At 39.8% G+C, this 26064-nt stretch overlaps 1 protein-coding gene and 1 long non-coding RNA gene across 7 annotated transcripts in view; one reads left to right on the top strand and one right to left on the bottom strand.

The window, feature by feature from the left end:
- The window catches only part of LOC142415265 (uncharacterized), a 58590-nt gene extending 56474 nt beyond the window's left edge, over positions 1-2116 (bottom strand). For both annotated transcript variants that reach the window (XR_012777340.1, XR_012777339.1), the window contains exons 1-2: positions 1854-2116; positions 419-489 (exon numbers count right to left, since the gene is read on the bottom strand). This is a non-coding gene — a long non-coding RNA (uncharacterized LOC142415265). The remainder of the gene's footprint in view (positions 1-418; positions 490-1853) is intronic.
- The window catches only part of C10H8orf48 (chromosome 10 C8orf48 homolog), an 86192-nt gene continuing 61662 nt past the window's right edge, over positions 1535-26064 (top strand). For 4 of the 5 annotated variants that reach the window (XR_012777337.1, XR_012777336.1, XR_012777338.1 and 1 more), the window contains exons 1-6: positions 1535-1695; positions 4356-4586; positions 6888-7010; positions 13877-14109; positions 16599-16751; positions 17892-17986. Coding sequence is in view for 2 of the 5 variants with exons in the window: in XM_075513368.1 (XP_075369483.1) it covers positions 4544-4586; positions 6888-7010; positions 13877-14109; positions 16599-16751; positions 17892-17986 (647 nt within the window). In the remaining 3 variants the exon portion in view is untranslated. Of the gene's footprint in view, positions 1696-4355; positions 4587-6887; positions 7011-13876; positions 14110-16598; positions 16752-17891; positions 24597-26064 lie in introns of those variants that run through there. The other variant, XM_075513369.1, reaches the window with a different exon arrangement.

The raw sequence follows: 26064 nt of genomic DNA on the forward strand, positions 1-26064 counted from the left end.
TTATAGCTAGCTAGATGAAAATGAAAAGGGCCAGCATCAAGCAGGCCACTCTCTGCAGAAAGCAGTGAACGACTGAATCTTAAAACATTTGAACAATATGTAGGCAGACCTGTTTATTCCACTTTGCTTTACACTCCACTGCATCAATGAATTTATTTACTCTTCTGCAACACTGTGGATCTATCTCATTATGCTGGCCAAATGTTCTTTATATTGTAGGTATAGTCGCAGCACACAGAATTCTGTCTTTCAAGAGAAACAAGATCACTTGAGCTGCTAACATCATGTGCTGCACTTAATCAACCATGAGAGAAGACAAGATCTCTGTCCTAAAGTTCTCGGCCAAGCTGAGACCTTGGCAAGTCAGTCCAAACACAGCATAAGGTGCTTAGGAGGATAAAATACCTCAGTGACTTACATGTGACAGACAACACACTATGGATCCCAGAACTGGAGAATAAGCTTTTCTGGACAAAAAGAATGACTTCCCTGAAAGAAAAAAAGTGGTGTTAGCTAACCTGAAATAGCAATATTAAACCCAGATCCCAGTATACAGAAGAGCTGCTTTTATCACGATGTACCTATTGAAATTGGACCTCAAGCTACAGGTAGATTTCATGTCCCGAAATACGAACTTCTTGCACCTTAGTTCCATGATAGTGTCGCATCCAAGGCTGTAGCTACACTACAACTAGCAGAAACAGGTCAGCACCAGGCTGCCCACGAAGTCCCTGGCACCCCAAGCCAACGGCCCGGCCTTGCCATCACCCACAGCAGCACTTGACCTGTCCGGGCTGCTGCTATGTCCCGCCACGCCGTGCTGCCTGCCTCAGCCGGCACCTCCGAGGCTGTGCTTTCAATATAAAAAGAACAACTATATAAAACAACACAAGTCATCCTGTGCTGAAAATCCCGTCTCCCTCTTGGTGGGAAGCAGAGGAAGATGCCCCACAACAGCCAGCGCATGCTGCACTGAGTTACATCCACCCCAGAAGAAATGGTCTCCCTGTATGCCTCTCCTTAGAAGAAGTCAGCTTCTCCTGGAACAAAGCTTTCCCGTCCGTGACCTATTTCCTCTGACTCTAAAGGACTCCCACACACCTGGCAACCCCCTTTTGGGAGAGCAATCTGTAAGACTCATTCTTCCATCTTAGAGTCATGATGAGGGTGGGCTCCAACTGAGCAACCTGATCTAGCTGAAGATGTCCCTGCTCACTGCAGGGGGGTTGGACTAGATGACCTTTAAAGGTCCCTTCCAACCCAAACTATTCTACGATTCGACGAAAAGCAAGAACTATTTTAACGAAAAGGTTTTCTCTACCCCTGGCTCCCTAAGGGGCAGGGAGGACATGAGGGAGATGGCGGTAGGGCCAGTGCCGGGAGTGCCGCCGTCAGGCCAGGCCCTCGCAGCCGCTCGCCCCGCCGGGCCCGTCTCACACCGCCCCTCCGCCCGGCAAACCCCTCCGCCCGCTCCGGCTCCCGCCGCCCCCTCAGCGGCCCCCGGGCCCTCACCGGCGGCCGCCGCTCCGCGGGGAGACGGGGCGGAGCCGCGCGCGAAGGGAACGGCCTGTCCGTCCCGCCCTCACGGCCAACCGCGCCTCAGGCGCAGCGCGGCGGGACGGCGCCGGGGCCCGGGCTCCCCGTCCCGCTCCGCTCCGCTCCCCTCGGCCGGAGCCGCCCCGCCGCGGGGCCGGGGTGAGTCGCGGGGAGCGTGTGGCGCCTGAGGCGCTGCACCCGCCCTGTGAGGGTGGTCGGCGCGGCCTCGGCCTGCCGGCGGGGCCGGGCCGGGCCCGTCAGCGCCGCTCGGGGCTCAGCGGCCCCGCCGCGGCTCGTTGCGCAACGCCCCGGGGCACCTTTCTGTGGTGAAGCGGGGCCGGTGTGCCAGGCTGCCGGTTCTCGATGTGCTGGTGGGCCTGGGTAAGGAGGCCCGTCTCTGGCGGCGTGTGAGGAGAGGAGGGCGCCTTCTGAGAGCCCGTGTTTGCCCGGGGGGAAAGGGCGCCTGGAGGGGAAGGTGCCGGGTGTCAGCGAGGCTTCAGGGGGAGCAGGGAGCCGGAGGAGGCCAGACACGGATCTGCGTCCCTTCTGTGTGACGAGTTGCCTGCCCCACGAGCGGAACTCTGGGTCCCGGCTGGGCAAGTTAATGTGCTGGGGGGGCTCCTCCCTGGGATCAAGCGTCTGAGGTTGCAGGAAGGCCTGATGTTGCGCGAGCAGCATAGTAAAAGATAGCCTAAGCATCTGGTTCATTTTAGGGTTTTCTAAAAGGGAATTTGTCAATTAAATTATATGTTAAATAGTTTTGAAAAATTCATGTATTCAGCCTGGAAATGCAGGATTGTGAAATTAAAAAAAACCCCAACAAACCACAAACAAAAGAACACTCCACCTGTGTTGCCTTTGGGTTTTAACTAGAAAGTGCGTGGAGTACAGTTTCTTAATTGGCTGTTACTTGGTGGAAATGTAGGTTTTTCATGAGTGTGGTGTGTTGCAATCGCATTTTTGCCTACTGAGAGGACAGAGCTGCTTTCCTTCAGGTTTTCTTCTAAGGTGCTTCCCATTTTCAGTGACGTTATATCACAGCAACCTCTTCTCAGTGGCGAGTGAAGGTTTTGTCACCATGTCTGTAAGACAAAGTGATTCTTAGAAAAGCAATTCAAACAGTTCTGTGGCTTCTGTTTTTCAGAACCCTTAACTGAAGCATTAAGCTTGCTTTCTGCCAGTCTGTTAAGGCAGACATTACCTCAGCCTTGTGAGGAATAAAAGGTATATGATAGCAGCTGCAACTTTAAAGGTGTCTGTGAACATGTTTTATTGCTATTTATAAGTATACTTACGGCTTCTAAGTTATTTACCTGCTGATGCTGTAACAAATACCTATTTTTCACTGTGAAAATCAGCTAATATCAGCCATATCTGATATTATGAAGTATTTCTAGTTCAGCCAGTCATGTTACTTGCTGAAATTTGTCTTCTCGCTCCTTAACTATGCACATGCTGCTTGTGCACCTGCAAGTTCTTGGGTCAGCTGTGGGCTGGAGAACTAATTGACTCTCTGTTTGCCTGTCCTATTGTTTTTCTGCAGTAGAACTGATCTTAATAACCAATCTCCAGCCTGAATCAGTGGTGGTGTAATGAACAAAAGAATTACTTAGTGTTTATTAATATTTAAAGTTTAGATCAGAACAATTCTTTAACCTTTGGGACCATGTTAAAACAAAAATAAAACCTTTGGACCTAGAAATTTGGCACCACAGATTAGTTTTGGAAGTCTAGCCTTGGGAAAGAAGTCCTGAATTTCTTTTAGGGACACAGGGCCTTTACACAGTGCATAGAAAGACTTCGGCAGTAATGCGGTGTGTAAAACAGGCGGTGTAGCATATTCAGTAGGGAAATGACCAAAGTCAGCACCTTTAAAAGGAAGTTGCCTAAACCCTGGTAATAAACCCCAAGTACAGTGACATACCTGAATTTCAGGCATGACAGAAAGTGCCTTTGTCTGCCTACTGTTACCACGTTGGGGTTCCCACCTTTCTGATGAAGGAGCCATGACTGTGACTGCTGCACACATCTTTCCAGAGGGATGTTGCCCATACATTTACTCTCCGTACTTCATGAGAGTAGGGAAGAAATCGGAGCAAAATTATTCAGGACAAAGTTATTTAGGTCCTTAAATTCAAAGGAAGAAGGGGTATTGCATTATCCTAATAAAAAAGGGTAAAATAAGTAAGAACAAAGCTTTCAAATGAATCCATTACGTGATAGGTAACTATCTGAGGTCTGTTTTGTTCCTGGAGCTTGAATCTGGAGAACTTAATTTCTCTTTTTCACGTTGGGAGCGTGACTCCTCATCTGAGAGCATCAGCTGGCTGATGCTTGTTATGTTTTCTTTTTAATTTTCTAGACAAAATCTAAGCAGAATAAGGAGGTTTTGCATTTCTGAGGGGTGAGAGGCTTAATACTCTGAAGGCAAAAAAATACCATTTTTTAAGTTATTTTTTGTTTTCATGAATGATTTTATCCAAGTGTTACTGTAACTCACTACAAATTTGAAAGGAATGCTGCTCAGAATTCAGTGCTAATGTTCAGTGATAGTTGTTACTGTGTGCTTACCCAGTGGATCTTAATGACGCACTGCTCTGATCAGCAGTAGTGCTTTGAAGGGTGTTGCCTTGATCCAGTGATTAAGTAATTATTTCATCCACCCATTGTGGTGGCTAAATTGGGCGTGAGCTGAGCTGTAATATTGCTCCGTATGTCCCCCACTGCTGTAAGTAATTCAGTCATTCTTCCTGTATAATTGAACCTGTTATACGCTTTTGTTTTTATTTGCAATGCAACCACAGCGACTACTTCAGCAGATAGCTCTGGTAACTATGAGAAGTGGCGGATGGAATTGAGCCAACGTTACAGTAGCTCTGGTTTGGACTATTCAGAAGACACCTTTGAGCCCTTCAGTGAGGAGGAAGAAGCCTGCTGGCAGTGAGAGAGCGAACCATCCAGATCGTATTGTTCCACAGAGGATTTAGAATGATCTGCTGTGTCAGAGATGTTGGAAAGCATGTCACGGTTGGCAGGCCAAAATCATGCAGGTATGCAGAGCTTACCATGCTTGAGACCAGTCTTTCACAGCTTTAAATCAGTGCAGTGGAGACTTGAATCAGCAAAAATAATAATGTAAAAATTGCGTTCCATGTTCTTGCTGTGCAAAGCAACAGAACCTTAGTATGCTGACTAGATCTGTGTTTTGCGCGCTCAGGATTTGCTGACAGCTACATGCAGAAGGCTATGATTTGGCCATGGAAACCCTTCCTTGTTATGCTGAAATTCTGTTGGCATGTTAAAAAAAATTCTGCAAGATATCTTGACTGAATTACCATGTATGAAAAGTAGCTGGGCCGTAAAATAATTTTTCCAAGGGCACAGGGAAAGTTCCAGGACTTGAGATACTTGAGAGGGCTAGATAGTACCTTAGAGCTGCATCAGGTGAGTGATGAAGAAGCAGGCAGCTGGACATAAGCTTACTGCCTTAATGTATGTTAGGTTTTCTTCTGTCTCTGTGGGGTTCTCTGTCATTCTTCTACATTCTCCTTTTCTCCAAGGGTTGGTCTGGTAAGTATTGTGAGGACTTGAAGAGATGAGTTTTTTTAAAAATCTCTTTTTAGTTTGGGAGCTTGTCAGCATGAAGAAACATTAGAGCTTTAAAGATTAGCTACAACACTTTTAATATATTTTTAAAAGTAGTGTAGACTTAAGATATATTTTAATGTCTATTCACTGTTACTCTTGTAATCTTATTCTACTCAGTTCAACTTGATCAGCTGGCATATACCAATATATAATTAACCTTGTATATACTTCAAAATTGGCAACCTGTTTCTTTTCCTACTATGGACATGTCCCGTAGAGATGTTCCTCCTGTCCCTCATCTAGCCAACATTTTACTGTGGGTTGTGGTTTTTTTTTTTTTTTTTGTTTTCCCCCACTCTGCAGTAATCACCAGCACCATTATCATTAGGAATCCTTTTTAAATACTGTTTAGGCATGAAATCCCAACAATGCAGGGCAAAATTTGTTGTCAGGTATATATACATGAATGTAAACCCTGTTTATCGTAGCACAGAATATAGCATTAGGTATCAGAGCTTCAAAAATCTGAATAAAGAGATGATCATTGCCTTGGTGTCTTATTCAATATTTTTAATTGAATATTTATTTATTCTTATTTATATAATTGAACATTGTCTAATAGATTTAACAGTTTGGCTTAAAATTTTTGGTTTTTACAAGTGATGGGTTTTAATAAACTTTTTTTTTCTGGAGACATAACAAGTTTTTTTAAATTATTCCATGTCTAACCATTGAAATCCTTATTTCTGGCATCAGGGAGTACATGGTAGGAGGGATCCTTGCTGTGTGCGTAGAGGTTTTTTTAATAAGTGTTACCACTTTTTATCTTTACAAGGTGAATGTTTCATAAAATTATGGAGTCTTCTGAATACTACCAGTTAAATGAGAAACTAGGGAATAATTCATAGAAAAATATTTTGGGAAATTGATTGCTTTCTGCAGTATATATCTTACCGAGAACAGCATATATAAATAATAAAAACTGTAGAAAACCTGTCACGCTGGTGTCCCCATAGGGACACATTATTTCCTTGTATAAGCCCACTGAATTTGCTATTAGTACCCTGAAAACAGAGTAGAGAAGTCAGGTGCTTCCTGAGTGTGCTCAGTATTTTGAACTGGGACCACGCCGTATGCATCTTGCTGTCAGTGGCAGTGACTTTTCAGCCCTCTTAAGTCTTTTGTCTTTTCCCAGCTATTTGCTTTCACATCTTAGCTGTTTCCTCAGTTTCTGCAGAACTGGAGTTGTGCTGGAACAAGCTGGAGAACAGGAAGCTGATACAGATTTTTTTATTTCCCCTGCCCCACGTTATTTTTCACTTGGATCAATACCTTGAGACAGTTCACCTAAGCTCCCAAGAGTACTTGTACTGCCACAAATGAAGAGCCTATTCAGGGCTGAAAATAAGCGATGGGGCTGAATGAGGGAGGAGGTAGATTGAGGTTAAGTCAGCATTACAGATAAAATGGAATGTGTCAACAAGCTCTAAGCAGTCGTTTCTGTTTTTCTCAGTGTATCCTATATTGCCTTTCAGTGGGGTGATTAGAAATGAGCAATATGAGATACTTTGTGGGACAGAAGCTTGCTCAGCATTTCACCCTGAAATCACTGATATCTGTGTAGTCCTATGGCTTGGGCTTTCTTTTCCCTCAACAGGGAAAACTGTCACGTTCAAGTGGAGGATTATTTGCCTCCCACTTTGTTTTCCTGCAGTCCTGTTTTCTTTACAATGCATGTTCAAAGCTACCTTTTACCATTGTAGATGAGCAGTCTGAAGTAGCGGATTCTGCAGCTATAGAAAGAGATCTCATGGGAAAATGGATTGATCTAAAAAATAATGAAGCTGGCATTAAGCAAGACAAATCTGTCATCAAAACTCATGCTGGTGAGTTCCGTAACTTTAGTAGAGGTTATAATTCTTGGTTCTTTTGAAAGGGGATGTAAACTTTTAACTAGACTTAAATTTTATATACAAGCTATTAAAGTTAATCCAGGTAATTAGCCTGGCTTAATTAGCCAGGTAATTAAGTACGAAGTTTCTCTTTTATGCTTTCTTGGAAAGCAGTTTGTCTCCCATAACACACATGGCTTTGATGCTCCTGACATAGTGACATTATCCTAGTGATGCATTCCTAGTGATCACAAGATCTGGATAAATACATTAAAAATGTATCCACGTTTTAAATTTAGCTGTAATCCTCAAAATTTTACTGGACCGTTTAGTTCTTCTCTTTTTCTCTCCAGCTGTACAGGTACTAGGAGTGTGGTTTTTTTCCCCCTCCAAAGTAAACATGACTTCAGAATTTATTGTGTGAAATGTTTTTCCCCCTGTTAATCAGTTGTGTTAGTTACTGAATTACTTGTTTGCCATGTTTTAGTTCCTTTCCCAAGCTGAGGGAGGCAGCAGGGCACTAATTTTGGCAAGAACAATGGAGCAGCTTTAACCAACACAATGATGTAGTGTATGGAGGAGGAGAGGGGAAGGGAGGAAGGAAGGATGCTGTTTGCATCTACTGGTTATGCAAGCAACTGTGAAAGCAGATGGTGGGATGCAAGTCCTGCTTAAGTCTTTCTAAAAAGTGGGTCAGCGATACTATTTTTAATTAAAAAAAGAGCAAGGAAGCTGTAGTTGAGCAAAAAATAATTGAAGCAGAAGGGGAATCTTCCTCAGTCTGTATGTACATGAGAAGCGAACAAGCTCAGAAGTTTTGTGGGTCACCTGTAAGACTGATAAACCAGGGATATCCTCCTGCCTAGGTACTTCATGGCATTGCATTTGCATACAAGCATCCTCAAGCTGTCCAGATATCATAGGAAAATATGACCTAAGATAATTTTTAGGCTATTCTTAATTGTATCGCTCATTCACAACAGTGGTGAGTCAATGTTATGAGTTCCTGACTCATCTTCAGCATTTGTCTTTCTATTACTGGTTTTCCAAGACTGCCATGTAGTCAAGTGAGAAGACAGTTAATGTAGGTCATCTCATCTCTCATAAAGAGGCTCCTGGCGAGCTCCTCTGAGATAGCCTTCCTAAAATACATCAGAATCTTGTGGCCATTTGATTCATAGAGAAATTGAAAAGGACCTGATGAGTTCAGATTCACTGAATGAGTGATAAACAACAGTATAAGCTTGAGGAAGTTTTCCATCTCTACAGAGCTTTCCCTCGAATGTTACACTTGGGAAGATTTTTATGCTTTTATTTTATTCCTTTTTTTTATCCTTTTAGTCAATTTCAGATTTTTGTAGTTCTGCACGAGGGAACATTCTGCATTTGTTTTATGGACTTTGATGGGCAAGGAGAGTCAGAGTGGTCACTCAGCCTTGAGTAGCAAGTTCTGTTTCATTAACTTGTGCTGACGTATGAAGCGATGCATTGTCTTCTGTCTGCCTGTCCTATCGCTTGTCATCTTAGCAGCTAAGCACTTTTCAGGTACATTGTTACAGTGCTTCCGACCACTATCAATATGAAGAGCACAAAATAAGATTCATGCTTATGCTTCTTTCATGCAAACACAGTACACTGTCATGTGATTGACAGGTTATCCCCAAATTCATCAGTGTCAATCATACTTAGCCGTGTACTACATTTTTTTATTGCAGAATATTAATATGTAAACAAAATAAGCTCAGCGACTCTTGTATACTGACATCTATAAATGCCTGTTTCTCTTTGACGTAATCATTCAGTACTCAGTAGCCCCCAAGCCTCTCATTATTTTATCAACTTGGAGATTTTTTTTTTTTCTTAAATACAATAGAAGATGAGCTCACCTAGAACTAGATTGGTGCACAGTTAGTCCCCTCAGTAAATTCAGCAAAATGAATGATGTATGCACTGAGCATGCATGGTGCTTTTGAATTTGTCTTCAGGTAATAAAACAAAAATTCTTTTTATTATCTTACTACTCATAGGGTTAAATGTGGGGGGGGGGGGAATCCTGGTTTGCATATAGGAATACCCTGGAATGCGATTCTTATTTTTCATAGCTTTCTTTGTGGGCTGAAAGAAGAAAAACCTAGATGCTGATCTCAAGAGAAGGGGGAAATTTTTGTCATGGTTGTCTTTCTGTCTTCCTCTTCTCTGGTCCTCTACCCCAGTGTTGTAGCAACTAGCTGTCATTAGACAAATGCATCACAAAATGACTAAGTCCCCAATTCCATATAGATTATTCCAAAGACCATTAGCCATCTTTAAAATTTACTACAGGAAACTGCAGTTCTTCAACTTAGATGTATCTGAACGTTCAAGTGGGGCTTTTTAACGCTCTGACTTGTACTGTATTCAGAAGTTTGCTCTCACCTTTGTTGGGAACGTGTCTACATTAAACGTTTTGCTCATTTCTTTTTCTGCAGTGTTACCACTGCACTATTGCTGGCAAAAGTGAGAGAGCTTTAGTTGTTAATGTATGTTATTTAGAGGCATAGGAATGTTTGAGCAGCATCAGGCAGTTTTGTGGCTGAAATACAGTTCACTCAATATTACCCATTTAACCATTATTGTTATTATGACAGTGATCTCAATGATGGAAAATCTAAAAGTAAAAAGGGCCAGTGTAGATACAGGCAAATAAATACCTGCGGTTCGTATTGGTAAGGTGAAAGGCGCTGGCATGTGCACATAGACGTGTGTGCACTGAGGGAAGTATAAGTGTTTATTTTTCTGCATCAGATTTTTTTCCAGCTTGTCCAGAGTATTTCTGAGTAGATGTAGTTTATGTTCACTTTGTGAACAAATTTTCATATGTCTGAGCATTTAATTATTGACTTACTGAATAGTAGTAGTAGTTTATTAAAAGTATTTATTAAAAGTAGTAGTAGTCTATAAGAATTGAGAAAACATCCTACTGCCCTGTTTGGAGAAGGGAGCAGGTATCCAATAGTCTATACTGGGTCTTTTGCCTATTCCTGAGTTTTTCAGCACCAAAGCTTACTGCTTGATAACATGCACAGGTTGTGGGATTCCTGCAGACCTAGTTAGGCCCTGAGATTCCAGACTTCTCTTCTGATGCTGTAGTAAAATAGTATTAATGTATGCTAGATGGGGAAATTCCAACCAGCAACATCTAAATGGAAACCCCTGCTTGTAAAGAAAGTTCATCAACTTCATTAATGCCTTTATGGAACTGGGAAAGAATGAGTTTCTTCCGGAAGACATGGATTCTGTGAGGTTCTTGCTGTTGTCTCATCTCACTAATGTTGGTGGAAACATGGTATCCTTCACCGTACTGGAGGAACTTTACTTGCTTTAAATTCATATTTGTAATAAATAGCCTGATATTTCAGACTGTTTATATCAGTTCTGTGTTATCGGCACAAATCTTTCAAACATTTTGTTTGCTGATCACGCTGTCAGCATGTTAATCTGAACTGCTGCACTCAATTGTGCAAATGCAATTTTGATAATTATGAAAATGTTATCTTGAGATGCAGAGTTAAAATATTTCTGAAGAGTAGTTATCAGTTACTGCCTTTCACAATTATCTCTCTTTTAACAGTTTTACATTTTTTCCTCTTAAAATAGAGTATTAGTAGAGCATAATAACAACAAAATGCCTGCCTGTTTTCCTGTTAAATCAAAGTTGGACATGAGAGGAAAAGGAAACTCAATTAAGATTTTCTTTATTTTTCTCCCTCCACTCATATAGGTTTAAAATGTCACATTTAAAGATGTAGTTGCATACAGAAAGCAAAATCTATGTAGGTCACTTAGTTATAAACCACACAGCAGGGTTTAGAATGTAGACATGGAGATTAGTTTATCTCTGTTGGTACGCATTGAGTGCTTCTGTAATCAGGGCAGCTTCTTGGTCCAGTTTATTGTGCTTTACTTTCTAAATATTCTGTGCTTTGTGACCTTACTGCTGTATGACGCGTGGCTCTGACTTGATGTCTGTTCTGGTGTCTGGTTTTGCTCTTCTTGTCACCTGTTCCTGCCTTATTCCTCTCCAACGAAGAGGGTGTGGGAATGTGGGATTCGGGGCAACCAAGCATCAGCAAAATGTACTTCTGGAACAGTAATTGGCGCTGGCAGGGATTCTCTGTAGACAGACATGCGGTGACATTTGAGTCTGCCACCACAAACCGAGATTGAGCATTCGAGCATGTCTAGTTCAAAGATGGAAAGGAGGGAATATGTGAAAGACACAAGAAATAAAACCAACCACCAAAGCAAGTGCATAGATCCTCTTGTATGCATCTCTCCTTTCAGCGGAAGGACAGGCGAACCTCATGTACCTAGAAGAAAATCTGAAAGTGTAAATAATCATTGTGCAGTTAAAAACCTAACTTTTCAGAATTTAACTGTGTGCTGACTTTTCTCATCATTTTTTGTTCTTGTTTCAGTAAAGTTATACTGAAAAGTTATACTTGATCCTTGATAATTTTTACTCTTTCTGAGCTTATTTACTGTTAAACATGAATTTAACATTAAACAAGTAACTTTTTGAAATCGTTTGTGCAGTCAGGTTTACAAATTGCTGTTCTCTTTGCTAGTGTTTCTTCTAATGTCTGTAGGTGCAGATGAGCAAATGGATGGGTGTATGGCAGCACACAATTAATGCACTATTAGAAACCAATTCTTAATTAAAATGAGCTTCTATATGTCAGGAGAAACTTAAGTGAATTAATTAGGATGGTATTAAATTGTTACAAAATGTTCAGCAGACGCCATGTGTTTTACTTACGCATTTGAGTACTTAACTTAGTATATGTAAATGCTTTGTTCTAGGGGTTTTTTTCCCCACAATAGTAACTTTTTAATCTTTTAATTCATTCTATGTGCAGCATAAATGAATACACCACTATTTTATTAGTGTGATTAAACCCAGTAGTGGCACATGATTTATACTGTTTTACAGGGATTCTACGTTGCAATTATAAGGAAAATGACCTGATGCCTGAAATGGTGGTTTCCACTCAAATGTTTACGATCCTACCCAAGAAAAATTTTTTGTTCAGTTGCATTTTAAAGTATTGTTAATTCTTACTCATCTGTCTATAAAGTATCACTATGTCTTTGTCAATTTGATACATCATCTTCTAAGGAGGAATAAATTGCTTTATGATGATTGATTTTCAACCATGGTAGTTGCGCTTAAATCGCATCTCTTCCTTGTTGTCCATAAAGCAAAGCTCACTGATTCCTGCTTTGCTTAGTCTTAACAATAGATCCACTTATCCTTTATACGGATTGACTGCATTTCTGAAGAGGCACTCAGTTTCCTTGCAAAATTCCACAGCTATATCTTGTGTATTCGAGACAAAATTCATCGCGGCATATTTAGGTGAAGTTTTACATTCGTATTGTTCAGTGTTTTAAGGATTTGTGTTGTGGTTATGCCAAGGTACCCCACAGGACTGGAATGCCAATGCAGTAGTTGTCAGACAAGCACTCTGAAATATGCAGTGAAATATGCAGTGTCTGTCTGGAAAAAGTAAAACTGAATCTAATCATTGAAAATGAGTGAAACAGACAATACGAAGGGATTGTTTAAACGGTATAATCATACTTTCCAGCTAAATGGGCAGCATAATTTGTTTCTGAATACTTTGCGTTAAAACAAACTGACCATACCTTACCTGTGTAGTCATTATTAGCTGTCTGACTTTTTTTGGCTGTCAGAGTGGAGCCCTGAGAAGGGAGCGCTGTGTTAGCATTAACTATACGCAAAGCTATTCACAAGACTTCTAGTAATGCTTACTGTAATGTTTTGTCTTCTCCTCATTTCTCCTTTATTTACACACATTAAAGTGTTTAGTTGGGCTTCAGTAGTCGCATAAAAGCAGAATCTGTGTAATAAAGGTAGAGAGGTACTCTCCCCTGTTTAAATAGTTGAAAACAATGGTATCTCTTAAGGCCATGTATTACTACACAGCGTCATTATGTGCTGGTGCTCATGAAATACTGAAATTGTAACACACTTACTCGTGTTAGCTAGTCTGTATTGATTGGCTGAGTTTAAGTCTGTGGAAAATCTCCCACTAAGCATTGAATTAAATTGTAAATCCATCCTTACCTGCCCATCTGAAGTATAGTCTCTCCATTTTTATTTATGATTACATGCCGCTGGGAAGGATAAGAGAAGTTGAAAAAGTGAAAGGTATTGTTTAAACAAGGTCATATAAAGAATTTAGGAAATGATTGTTGAAGCTTTAGAGGAAAGTATTTTCTAATTTAATTGCATTTCCTCAAAAAAAAAAAACCAGATGCATGACTATAGGTTGTAGAATATATTTGAGGTGTTTTCCAGAGTTACTTCAATGGACACTGCCTCTAATTTTTCAGTGTCTTATGAATTGCTCCTTAGAGTTACTAGATGAGCGGCTCTCATTAAATGTTAATTAATTTTGTTTTAGCAAGTTGCAGTTTCAGGTAGGAAGAAGCTAAATCTGTATTAGGCACTCATTGAAACTCAATTTATTTAATGTCCTAGTATATAAGTACTTGCTTTACCAATATATTTGTGCTGTATCATTAAGTAGTCTAATTCTTTAGGGTTCTTATCCCCTCCCCTCTTTGGAGACTATTCATAGAGACATTTAGTGTGCAAGTTCCTACAGTTATCGTCCAGATTTTTATTTAAATTCTGCACTGCTGTTATTACAGTCATTGCCTCTAGGCTTGACATTGGGTTTCATTTTTTATTAAATAGATAATACGAGGTCATACAAATAGAAGACCAGTAATTCTTCTCTTTCTGTGATACAGTAATTGACATTGCTGTTTTGTTGATTTATGCCTGACAGAAATTACTGAATTATTAGATGGAGAACTGGATGCTCTCTGGTCTTTTTGCACCATTAAGATAAGGAAGATGCATCAGCAGCTGATCTCTAAGCAGGCAAATGGTGGCAAGTCAAGAAAGCTGCAGCATGGATTCACAGCAAAGAAACCGGAGACAAGTGACTTGAACTGTATTGTTCCTGATCAGCTAATGAACAGAATCCGCCTGAAAAATATCAGAGAGACTGTTAAACAGGTACTGCAAGGAAGAAAAAAATTTAGATTTTGCCTACACTTTTGGGAGAACTACTGGAAAAAAAAGCTGTAATGTAAGGATCAAATCAGGCAGACCTTACTGATGCCACGCTCAGGTCTCTGAAAGAGATTTTTGCTTGATATTTCAAGATTGACCTTTCTCATCCTTTTGTTAAAAGCCACTGCAGAACTGTTGCTAGTAGATAATCAAATCGTTGTGAAATATTGTCTGGTGATAAAATAATGATTTTTGTGATTGAGCGAGGCTGGGATGGTCAGTTATTGCAGTCCACAATAAGCCCTGGATCAACTGAGGAAAAAAGCCTTCTTTTCTGGTTACGTTTGCACCTGTTATTTATAGAAGTATTCTGCATATTGTTTGATTGTGGAGTCTTTATGACTCCAGCATTAAATGTATTCCTACGGCAAAACCTCCCCTCTGTGCCCAACTTTCTTAGACGGTAGGTAATATTAAGGATTAAAATATGTCCAATAGAATCTTGGTTACATCAGTTCCTTTATTAAGAAGCATCTGTATCATCTTCACACAATTCAAAGTGCTTTTCTTTTTCACCAGCCTGGTGTTTTTTTCCCACCATAGCACAGACATTGTGACACAGCTCCTCCCTTCAGCTCTGCATCTAAGAGTCTCAAGACTGGTATTTTTTTTGGCCGGTGATGCTTGCGTTCTTGCTTCGTGCTTACAGATGGATTTGAATATGTGGTTATGTGGATTTGAATAGTGACCGTTGCCTACAGATGCCTTTACCCATAAATCTGGGCCTTGGCAAATGTCTATACTTTGTTTGAAATTGGTACAGAGTGTCTGCGTCTGGGAAAGTATTTCTGACAAAACAAAAAATGAGCTTTGAATAGTAATCACAGTAATTTATTTTGTTTTATCTCTATCGTATTTGCTGGCTTTAATTTATTGCCATATAGCGTAGTAAAAGTGATAACATATTCCTCTGCAAAACCTGTGCCAGGTGAGCAGGGAGTAATACTTTTAAAGTCAGTTCTGGCATGGTGATTATTTCAGGCTTCCTGTTTGTTTAAATTGTTTTGAAATTTCAGCAATCTGCATTCTTCCATTGTATTAATGTTAACCAACCCACCATCCAAATTTTTTAGAATTTTTACTGCCTCTTTATTTGTCTTACAGTGTGGTAATACATTTTCTAAGAAAAGTAACTTTGACTACTATGTCTATTTGCTTCTGTCTTTACTTCCACGCAATAACACTTTTATGCAGAGGAGAAGAAATCAAGGAAGAAGACAGGCTTGAGACGTGACTTTCTAGGATTGATTCCACTGCTTTTGTAGCAACTTACTGTGTTTATGTAACCAGATGGAATCTGTGTACATTAAATCAGATAAAATTATTGATATTTCATAAATCCACAAATACTGGGATTTGTGTAATGCTATTAAATATGGTTAAGATTTCATGGTGGATAAACTAACATAGGAATTAAGAAGTAGTACTGTTTATCTTACAAAGAAAACGGTAGAATTTTGCTTGTATTCTGACTTGGAGCTGCACCTAGATATCTGAACTAATTGGTTCAGAGTTTATTTACCTCTTAGAACTTGTAAAGATAATCATAACCTCTATGGTTGGTGCTTAAGGCCTTATGTATACAGTCAGCATAGGGCCACTGCTGTTCCTATAGCCTCATTACAGACAGGCAGTTATAATGGTGGAATTATTGCTGATTAACAATTGCTATTACTGAGTTGTGGTTATCAAGTATTTGAAAGGTGGAGTAAAACATGTTAATTTAACCTAATTGAGCCTTCAGGAGTTAGTGTATTTGCTGTTGTGGAAGACTGGTTAGCATGCACAGATTGGCTTCCTGGAACATTGGGTGCTCATTAAGCAAGAGTAACTAACGGCTGGTGGTGCTCTAAACATATTTAACACCAGCAAAATATGTATAGATTTACACTTGCAAAATTGTAATTTGTACTGAGCATCCACCCAGGGTCAAATGAGTTATACTAATTAAACCACATTTTTTGCCAGTATAACTGTATCCTCACAGTTGGTTTTGGCTGGTCACCGATGCGTTGCTTGGCAATCACATGACTTCATTTTTTTTGACCCTTATAGTTTCTGTCGAAGAAGTCAGTGATGTCCATGCAACCTCAAGCATCAGGGAAACTTTGCCTATTACAAGAAGAAATAGTATATTACAGATCAATGCTGTGGTTCTGAGATACAAGTAGGTAATTTTAATGAAACTAAGTTATCAGTGCTGGAAGGGGTAATACCTGGGGAAAAGCAAATATATTTAGTGTGAAAACATTCGGGCAGGCTCATCAAGACGATACTGTGACAAAGATTATGAAATAACTTACAACTGCCTACAAAAGCAAATTTTTGTCTTTAGACAGTATCTATAGCTGTATTTTTATTGATTGTTTTTAATGAAGTGGCCATCTGGCTAGGACAGACATTGCTTATTGCATCAAACTCTCATCTTTCAGGTGACAGAAGCTCAAATCCACAAATCTTCAGTGTGCCCTGACTGTCGGAAGAAGAAAGCAGAGCTAGCCAAGATTACCTTTCTCAGACGAAAGAAGCTTCTAGTGGAAAGTGCTTTAATTCAAGAGAAACTGGAAGAACAGGTTTACTCCAGAGTAAGCAACTGTTGTTAAAAAAAAAGTTGTGGTACATTTTATACATACTGTAACTAAAGAATTTGCAAGCCAGATTTCCCTCTGATTTACGGCAATGAGATCAGATTGACCTGAATGCGGTGCAAGTCAAAATAGAATTTGGCTCCATATCATTAAGGAAATACTTGGGACTAACATACCGATCAAGTCATTTGAGCTTGCCTGATTTATATAAGCCGAAGGTCTTTCCCAGGATGTGCTGGAATTGTTTTGGGTACATCTTGATTATTTCTCCACAGTTTGTTTTCTGATGGGCTGTCCAAGACAAAATGGTAAATAACAAAATGATGTGCTAGTAGGTACCTATGCCCATACTAGTCTTCCTTACTCATCCTTTGGCGTAGGAGTCTCAGAATAGGACACTGCAACATGTCATGGAGGCTAAGGCCTCTCAGATACGCTGAGATTTATTCTTGAAAGAACTGTCTTCTGTCTGTGTGTGCTGTCATGAAGATTCAAGTGTTATTGTTAAGAAACACCTCTGGAATAGATGGTAGGCAATGTAAGCTGAAACTTACGGAATTCCTTGGGTCTTCTGTGGCTATTCCTCAGGATGATCTTCTTCCTGAAGGAAGAACTCTTCTCTCGCTTTTTGAAAGGGAGTCAGATTGAAAGCAGGTTGTTTCTGAGCAATGAGTAAGTAGTGTTTTCTGAAGCCCCGAGACCTATCTTTCTGTGTTTGTGAGCAGAGTGGGAATTTGTGCACTGTACCACGCGTTCTTTTTTTACCTAATAAGGCCAGCCTCCTGATTTTTGACTCCCATTCACTCCGTACCTAAGGTTTCAGAACTTCAGTCTCAAGTGAGGCTTCACTTTTTTCTCTTGTTTTTCTCCCGGCTTCCCTGAAAAGGCCAGCTGCTTTTTCCTTCCTATCCTTAGGGAAGAAATCTGCTTTATGGGGCAGATCACTGGCCACACTGTTCAACAAAGTTTTTAAACAGAATGCTTTAAAAATCCAGCAAAATTGTGCTGATGAGTGCTGCCTACCTAGTTGCTTTTGAGGGAGTGGATGTAGCTGCCAATGGTAGGCCTGTGATACAGGACATGAGGAATGGCAGGAATACAAAACCAAGTAATTTCCATGTTTCCTTTTTATTTCAGGATGTGCTTACACTTATCGGAGAAGCACTCGGAAGCTTTCCGAAACCTTCAGAGGATCCCAGGAAATTATGGCAAAGGCTGAAAGGTCAGCAAATGTAAGGCCTGAAAGTAGTAAACAACTCAAGGACATAAAGAACTGGGAGAGTCTTCTGCGGGCAGTCACGTCCTGAATGCCAGCAGTTGTGGATATAACCTGTTTTGTCATTGATGAATTGGGTGGTGGTTTAATATTCTTGCAGGTGGAACCAGATGTGCCCAGCATGCTGGCGTCTGGGTTATGATTCAACTCTTTATTCTTCCTAAATGCAAATGTTGCTATATATCGTAATCCAACTATATATGTTTTTCAAATTGCGGAAGCCAACACTTTCTATTATTAATCTGACAAGTAACAAGTATTGTTTTTTGGGGGATTGCTTGTGGGATTTCAGAGCAGCTCACAGCTGCTTCCATCCATAAGAAAAATAAATTATTCCATTTTTCGGGGCAGGGAGGTGTAATTACTGGATTTCAGCTCAGTCTTTGCCCACTGTCTCATGTTAAATTGAAAGTGAGAGCCCCAGGTGGAGGAGAAAAAGAAGGTTGCAAAGTAACTATAGAAAGGAGTGAAATGAAATGGGGTATTTATAGAACTGAAATAATGAGACTATAACAGAAATTAATCAGCAAGACTGAGGATGCCAACAGGACCAGAAATGATAATAAATTAATCATAGAAGCTACATAGGATAGGTGTCTAGGAAGAGAAAAAACCAACATAGATTAAAATTGGAATAAGATGCCAAATAATATTTTTGAGTATTTTTTGAATATACTTTGGAATTTGTTTTAATTTTCTGTGATTTTTCAAGATGGCAAAGTCACTATCTTTCAAAGAATATATTGGGGTGAAAGCTTGGTATTCAGTACACATCCAAATAAAATGGCTTTATGCTGGGGATCTCGGCGGGCTAGACAATGAAATCCTCTTCGTTGTAGCCTCAAAAGATGTATGCTGATTTGTGGGCACAAATGCAGCCCACCTTTCTGATTATTGCTGACAGCAAGAGGTCATTGCATTGCTCTTGCAGCGACCTTGTGGCCGTTGGACTTGTGTGAGTCATGAAGTTACTGACTCTCATCACTCTCCAGATTCCTGACTTCTGTGCATTTAGATCTCTGAAGGCTGTGGAAAGCTTGAAGGAATATCCTTATCTATGAACTCTTACTGAATTTTTGTTACAAAGCAAATAGGATTAAATCTTACTGTTGCATTTTATTTTCCCATTTTGGGACAAGAATACGTATCGTTGAAGTTGGTTTTGTATTTTATACCCATGTAGTTATTTTCTTTTGTATGCCATGTATTGTTTATAAGAGTGCTTGAGGGCTCTTTAGCCTCTTGTTTTCACTTCCCACAAATCAATGGAAAACCTGAAAAGAAATGCTAGGGTATAGAGGTAGATAGGCCCACCTGCGGTAGCGAATATCTGCCTTTTGGTGCTTAAAAACCTACCTTGAATGATTTCACTGAGAGTTGATCCTGAGTAGGTCAAGCCCCAAGTGAAAATGTAATGCAGCCCTAAGTTGTTCAAAGCTTGTTGTCGTCACTGCTTCATCGGCAGTTTATTGTGTTTTCTTGTAAACAGCAGGTTTAATAGTCCATTGAAAATATTCGCCTAAGCTTGGCTTTTACTTTTCAATTGTCACTACAGATTACATAGCTACCTATAGAACGAATAAACTGCTGCTTGTTTCTTCCTGTTACTCTATAATGCTTAGAAATGTTTAAATCCCTTAAATCTCCTACTGTTCAATCTTATAAACCTTTTCTTTTTAGATATTCCATCTCTGTTCCTTATTTGCTTTGGACTACACTCCCTGTTTCTCTCGAGTCTTTCGAAGTCTCTAGCAATCTGCTTAACACTAGGCGAAGGACGCCCATTATTCCATGTGAAGTCTCATAAGGGCTGTCAGATATGGACGTGGTGATCAGGAATTGAATCCTTTGAAAATGTAATTTTGTTGTTGTTGCCAATGAGCACAGCTTTCAGCCTTTACAAAAACCACAGAAAGTGAGTTCCAGGACTCTAAATATGGCTTGATTATTTTTATAAGTAAAAGAAGACATTTTGATATTTTTGCTTTCAGTACATAGATGCTTTCTAGAAATACTGAAATATTTCTTTGCAACTCTTGTCAAGCCTTTATGTAAATACATTGAACTATGAGCTATTTGGGTTAGGCATCTGACAATATTTGCCTGTAAAATAGTATTCATACTTGCACAGTACAGTGGCTGTACAGTTCTTGTTTGTTTGCATAAATGTTACAAAGACAATTCAGATAGCTCCTCTGAAAAATCAAAGCATATTTTGCTTACGTCTGTTGCATGTGTTTTCCTGCTGCTTGCTACAGTTCTTTCATTTTTTATCAAGAATGAGATCTGAGCGTTTGTCTTCTGCTTTCTTGTAGCAGCTATTAGGGATGTACAATGCAATGAATGATCTGAGTCTCTAAACCATTTATTTTATAATCCTGCAGTGTTTGAGACTAGAGAGCCAACAATTCTGACATGGAGGACGTAGGAAAAAAAAGGTAGATCATGTCTCTTCCTTTTTCCCCCCTCACAGGAGCTCCACCCCCCCCTTCCTCAGCAGTAGATTTTTCTTTTGATCCAAAGAAACACTCTAAAACTACGATCAAGAAATATTTATTCATCTGCTCCCTTGTTTGTGCTTGCTGGGGCATAAAAGGAGTGAGGTGGATCAAGGGTGATTCATATGGTAAGCAGCTGTAGTACTGAAACAAAGCAATCTGCCTATTAAGAGTACTTTGGAGCTTTTGCTTTCTAGCTTTCATGCTACACACAGTTGCATTATTTAATCTTCTGGATGATTTGTGATGTAGTACAGTTTATTGCTCTGAACTTCATGCAAATGCAGAAGGGGTTTTCGTATATACATTGTTTTATATGATGTGTATGCTGATAACCGGTTCCGTGATGTTACACTTTCTAACTGACCCTTTGGATAAAGTTATATTCCTCAAATTATCATTAAAATCAGTTTCCTGTGGACTGCAGCAGTGTAATTTCCACTTTCATTTGCCCTAGCTTTCTCTATAAAAAAAAAATTAACCTGGCTTCCAGGCTCAGTCATTCCTTAGTCTTGTTTCTAACCATCTGTTGGGCCATGAGACTTCGTGTTTGTTTCTCCTCTAGGATGAACTTCCATCTCATTCACAATAGGTTACTAGCACATGTTTGAATTAAGTTTTAGTGCAATTAACTTCCCTGGATATGAACTGGGAACAAAGATAAACACGTCTGAATACTGATTTCCAGCTACTTGTGAAATACGTAATCACAGAATGGTGGAGGTTGGAAGGCAGCTCTGGAGGTCATCTTGTCTAACCCCCTGCTCGAGCAAGGTCACCTAGAGCCAGGTGGGACCTGGTCCCACTGGTCCAGCAGTCCTTACATTAATCTTGAATCTTTTCTCTGAAGCTACACTAAAAACTGAAATGCTTCAGGCTCCCTTGGGGCCACTGCCTTTTCATAAATCCATCTCCCAGTCATGGTTTTGTTGTGTGGCGAGAGTCAGGTTTTTTTTTTACCATAGCCAGTTTAATCAGCTTCCAAGAAGCGGAGCTGAACCCCTTTGTTCATACTGGAAGCTTGACAGAAAATTTTAAACTGGTGGCACTGAGGACAAGGTTTTGCTCCTGGAAGGGATCACGTTCCCCTGTGAAATTGTTAGCTGACACACCACCCAGATTCTTCTTCAGTAAAAGCCTGAATCATAGCTTTCAGTGCAGTTATTCCAAATCATACGTACATACTACAGCAAGAGCTGGAGTGCTTCCAGCTATGTATTTTTAAAGCATTTTGAAATATACTTGCATTCTTCAAATTGTAATTTTATTACCATTCAGTATGATTTTCAGAGAATGACTTTTTATTGTCTCCACTCAATAAGAGCTAACCTCGACACAAGTGCAAATTGTTACTGCCTGCAACAGAGTTGTATTCTAAATGCCACTGTGTTTAAAAAATGTTTTTTAATTTTGTGAATACATATATTAATCTTATGAATACTACATTTACATTGTTTTTATGCAACTAGCTAACTGTTCCTTTTTCCTCCACAACTGATTCTGAAGATCTTTGCCTGCACTGACAGCAGCATGATCTGTATGGGGGGAGGCTGGGAAATGAGGGGGAGCGCATACCTTCTGTCAGGAAGGTACTAGGTCCTCTGTCTTTCAAATTACCTGCAGAATTGATCAGGGTACCTTAAAAAAAAAACATTTTCCAGCTTCTGGGCATGGATATTCACTGCTTATTTATTCATTTATTTATTTTGTAATAAAATAGTACTGTTTGTTCTCACATAGACTAGCGTGTATGATCCATAAATACGTTTGTAAAATATATCTGTAGCATGTAACAGAATCCTTTAGAATATTCTGTGAAAATTCATGTTTTTAGTTGATAGCACTTTAAGAACATTTACATCCTTCATCTTGACATTTTTAAATAGAACATTTTTTGCCTACAGAAGTAAGTTTACAGCATCATCACAGTATTATAGCTTGTTTAAAATACATACAGCATTAATGGTAATTGCAAGCAAGCTATATACTTGAGCAGGGTTTTTGTTTGTAATTTTACATGTTTTCTACTTTTTAAAACAATTACGTATATTAATATGACATCCATCACTTTGTTAGAAAATATTACTTGTATATGCTACTCACAATAGATCTGTCATTTTTCTGTGACATAATATTACAGGCTATGAAAATAGAAACACACCATTGTATGGTTGGTTTAAAAATAATTACAAGCCTAGTTAAAAAAGTGCGGTAGGCTTGCTCTTTCCTTGGTAAGTTAGGTTCCACTAGCGTTGGATGTCCTTAATCCACTTACGGTTGGAATGCCACTAGCACCTCTCAGCACTGAACCTTATGTGAAAGAAATGCTGACTTACCACCCGCTAACAACAAAATTTAGGGCTTGGTCCTGCGTGCTTTCTGCATGGAACTGTGGCTGAAGACATGGAGAGTTCTTCAGCTCCAGGCTTTCAGGACCAGGCTGCTACTGCTGAGTATCTGTGAATCTGATTTACTTAAGACTCCAATTGGATTTCAAAATCTTCAGCCAGATGACTACATCAGTGCAAGACAACACAACTCCACTGGGTTTTATCAGCTGTGTTGGTTTGCATTAACCAAAGTCTGACCTTTTCCCTTCCACGGGCCAGTGGATTTTTGAAAGAGTGCGACCAACAGATTTAGATTTACTGTTTTAGTAATACAATAGAGATTAAAAAGACATGATTGCGTTTGGTTTTACTTTGCACAAATGAGACTAAATATATAAATATATATATGTATAATAAAGCTGTAGGAAATCTCCAAACTGCTAACAACTCTTATAAATGAGATAAAACAAGGATATATTTGCTTGGAAATTTCATAGTTGCTGTTCTTTTATTATTTTCATTTTCAGGTAATGCAAGAGTGTTTCATGGTGGATCCTTTTTTTTATGAAACAAGTCCAGGCGTGCTTTGAAAAATGCTCTTTTCGTGGTCTTTCTGATACTCTTCTTGTGCTTTCTGCAGTATTTTACCTCTCAGTTTCCACTTGTGAAAACAGTAGGTTACTAGGGATGTCATTATCAAAGAGAAAATAATAATCAGCACTATTATCAGTGCAATAGTGGATGAGAGGGACCCCTCTAGCTGCTTAGTTTCAGTGTCTCTGGTTGTGTTTAGTTTAGCAAAGTTTTCATAGTCTGTTGAGGCCAAAAGTGCGGGTACAGGAACTTCTTTGAACTTGGGCCTCATTGGGATTCAGGAGTTGTTCTCACTCGGTCAAAATTTCTGAAGAAGCAAGGACTATGATTCCCTTGTCACCTCTGTCATTCGTAAGACAGTTTTCTCCTCGGGTTCTCCAGGCATAGATGAGGCTCAGCAGCTTTGTTTGTTTATGAAGCCAGGGAGCATAGGAATAACAGTGTGTGTCACAAAGTTTACAGCACAGGTCATCTATATCCAAAGTTGTCTAAGTCAGAAACGTGTGTGCACTGTTGTCTTCTTTATCAAGGGGCGGGGGAAGGCTGCTTAGCTGACTGCCAGTTTGTGATTCTGTGTTTTCTTGAACAGATAATTGAAGAAAATCGAATCAATTTTCCAGTAACATTGTGGTGGCAGGGCTTATCCTCAGGCTTAAAAGAAAAACAAGCACTGCAACAAGTGTAGTTTATACCTTATGAATTTGTTCAGTGAGAGGTTTTTTTTTCTTCCCCCAAATATTCCCAATAGAGAGTGAAATCAAAGGCATATTTTTTTACTGAGGGGCAGGCTTGGTTTTGCTAACATCATAGGCATTAACAAAATCAGCTACAAAACAGGAGCTCTCATATTAACAAAGGGTTTTTATTTTCCCCTCTTCTTTGACATTTGCTCTCAGACTTGGCTTGTCTGGAGAGGATTTTGGTTTGGGGTTTTTGTCCTCGTTATACTGGAGTTTGGGAGGTGTCCTCACTGATTGCAAATCTGGAATCTGGAAAAATGACCTGGGTGAAAAATGACACAGGATTATTTAAGAGGTGAGCTCCCCTAAAGGCAGTGAGCTGTAATTGAGAATTTAAAAACCTTACTCTTTCATAAGTCTGATAGAATTTCAAATACATTTAAGTCATTTGGCTTTCATACATGCTGTGTGTGACAAATCCTAAAAAACTTACTCATCTGAGCAGTTCTGAAGTTAAGAGCTGGTCTGGAGAAGGTGAAGAGCTGGTCTGCCCTCCCCCTTCCCTCCCCTGTTCCAAATCCCATTTTAGAGTTAAATCTGATGAGAAACAAGGCTGGTCTGCTCTTACTGATTTCTGCTTGCACTCGGGACAGTAGGATTTGCCCCCAGGATATTTTACGTTGAGGAGCTGTAAGCACTTTCAGAGCTATTTGTTTCAAATAGCAGATTGCTCTAAACCCCCTCCACCCTACTCCCAAATGCTTTGAGGCCAAAATTAGGTTTCAGAGATCTTGCAGCATAACTGTTTGTTTGGAGATGCTCTCTTCGATAGGATGCAATCGTAATTCATCCTCTTTATAGAAATGTGTGGTTCGTCCCACTCAGGCTAACAGGGAACTGAGGGTCTCTCTTACTAATTAACAGCACGTTCTTGTTTGTAATAAAGACTGTTTACTATAGATTAGCATTCTGTTGATGGTAAAAGATGTAAATGAGCAGTTCTTGCCAGTTTGGAACAATATGTTCACATAGTCCAAAATAAATGTTGATTTTTAAAGAAAGTTTAAAAGCCAGATTTTACTGTAGTTTAGGACAAAAAAATACGTGTTTGTAAAGCTGATTGAAGTTCATTTCACATAAGGGAACAAGTGCAACATACCACATCTTTGATGAACGTCTACATGTTGCACTACTGGCAGGTCGTATATCAGGAGGTTATGACAATAGAATATTTTACTGCTACTTGGCTATGTATTCAACATCTTTCTCAAGTAGCCTAAAGAAAGAAACTGCAATAAAAGAACTTAAGAAACTGAGAAATGCCCTTCTGATTTATGGAGTAGCTAAGTGTTCACCACCCACATGAAAGTCCAGGAAGGTGGAATGTCTCGGTACTAATGAAAATCAGATCTTGTCATACTTGCCTGAACCTGTATCTCATCTGTATCCACAGCTATCAGATTCCTATGGGGAATATAAAATATAAAAGATATAAAATCATTAGGCATCTGGTACTGTACGGTACTGTTCCAAGAAGGTGAGTGGATGTTATTTGTAACTCCATTTCACCGTCAGTTCAGGTATGTGTATTTTCAAAAACAAAACAGGAGTGCTTTTAGAAATCTTAAGTCTGCAAAGTACTGCTTGTGCTTCAGCTGCATTTTGGGAGAAGGAGACTGCTTTTATGGACAAATCTCCGCCCTTCAAAACAATGCCTGAGGATTCTGTTCGTGGCTCTCCTGCGGATTCTTGAGCGACTATGACCAAGCCACTTGGTGTCTGTGGGTAGTATGGCAATGCTACCACCACTTTCTAGTCTGCCTTGCTTTTAAGCTTCTTGAGGGCAAAGAATGCTTCTTCCTTTTGCTTGGATGAAGTGGTGAATGAGTTTGGCAAGCAAAGGGTGCAGGGTGATGTGGAAGAGAGAAACCT

This window comes from Mycteria americana, chromosome 10 (assembly GCF_035582795.1).
Source record: "Mycteria americana isolate JAX WOST 10 ecotype Jacksonville Zoo and Gardens chromosome 10, USCA_MyAme_1.0, whole genome shotgun sequence".
Taxonomy (NCBI): Eukaryota; Metazoa; Chordata; class Aves; order Ciconiiformes; family Ciconiidae; genus Mycteria; species Mycteria americana.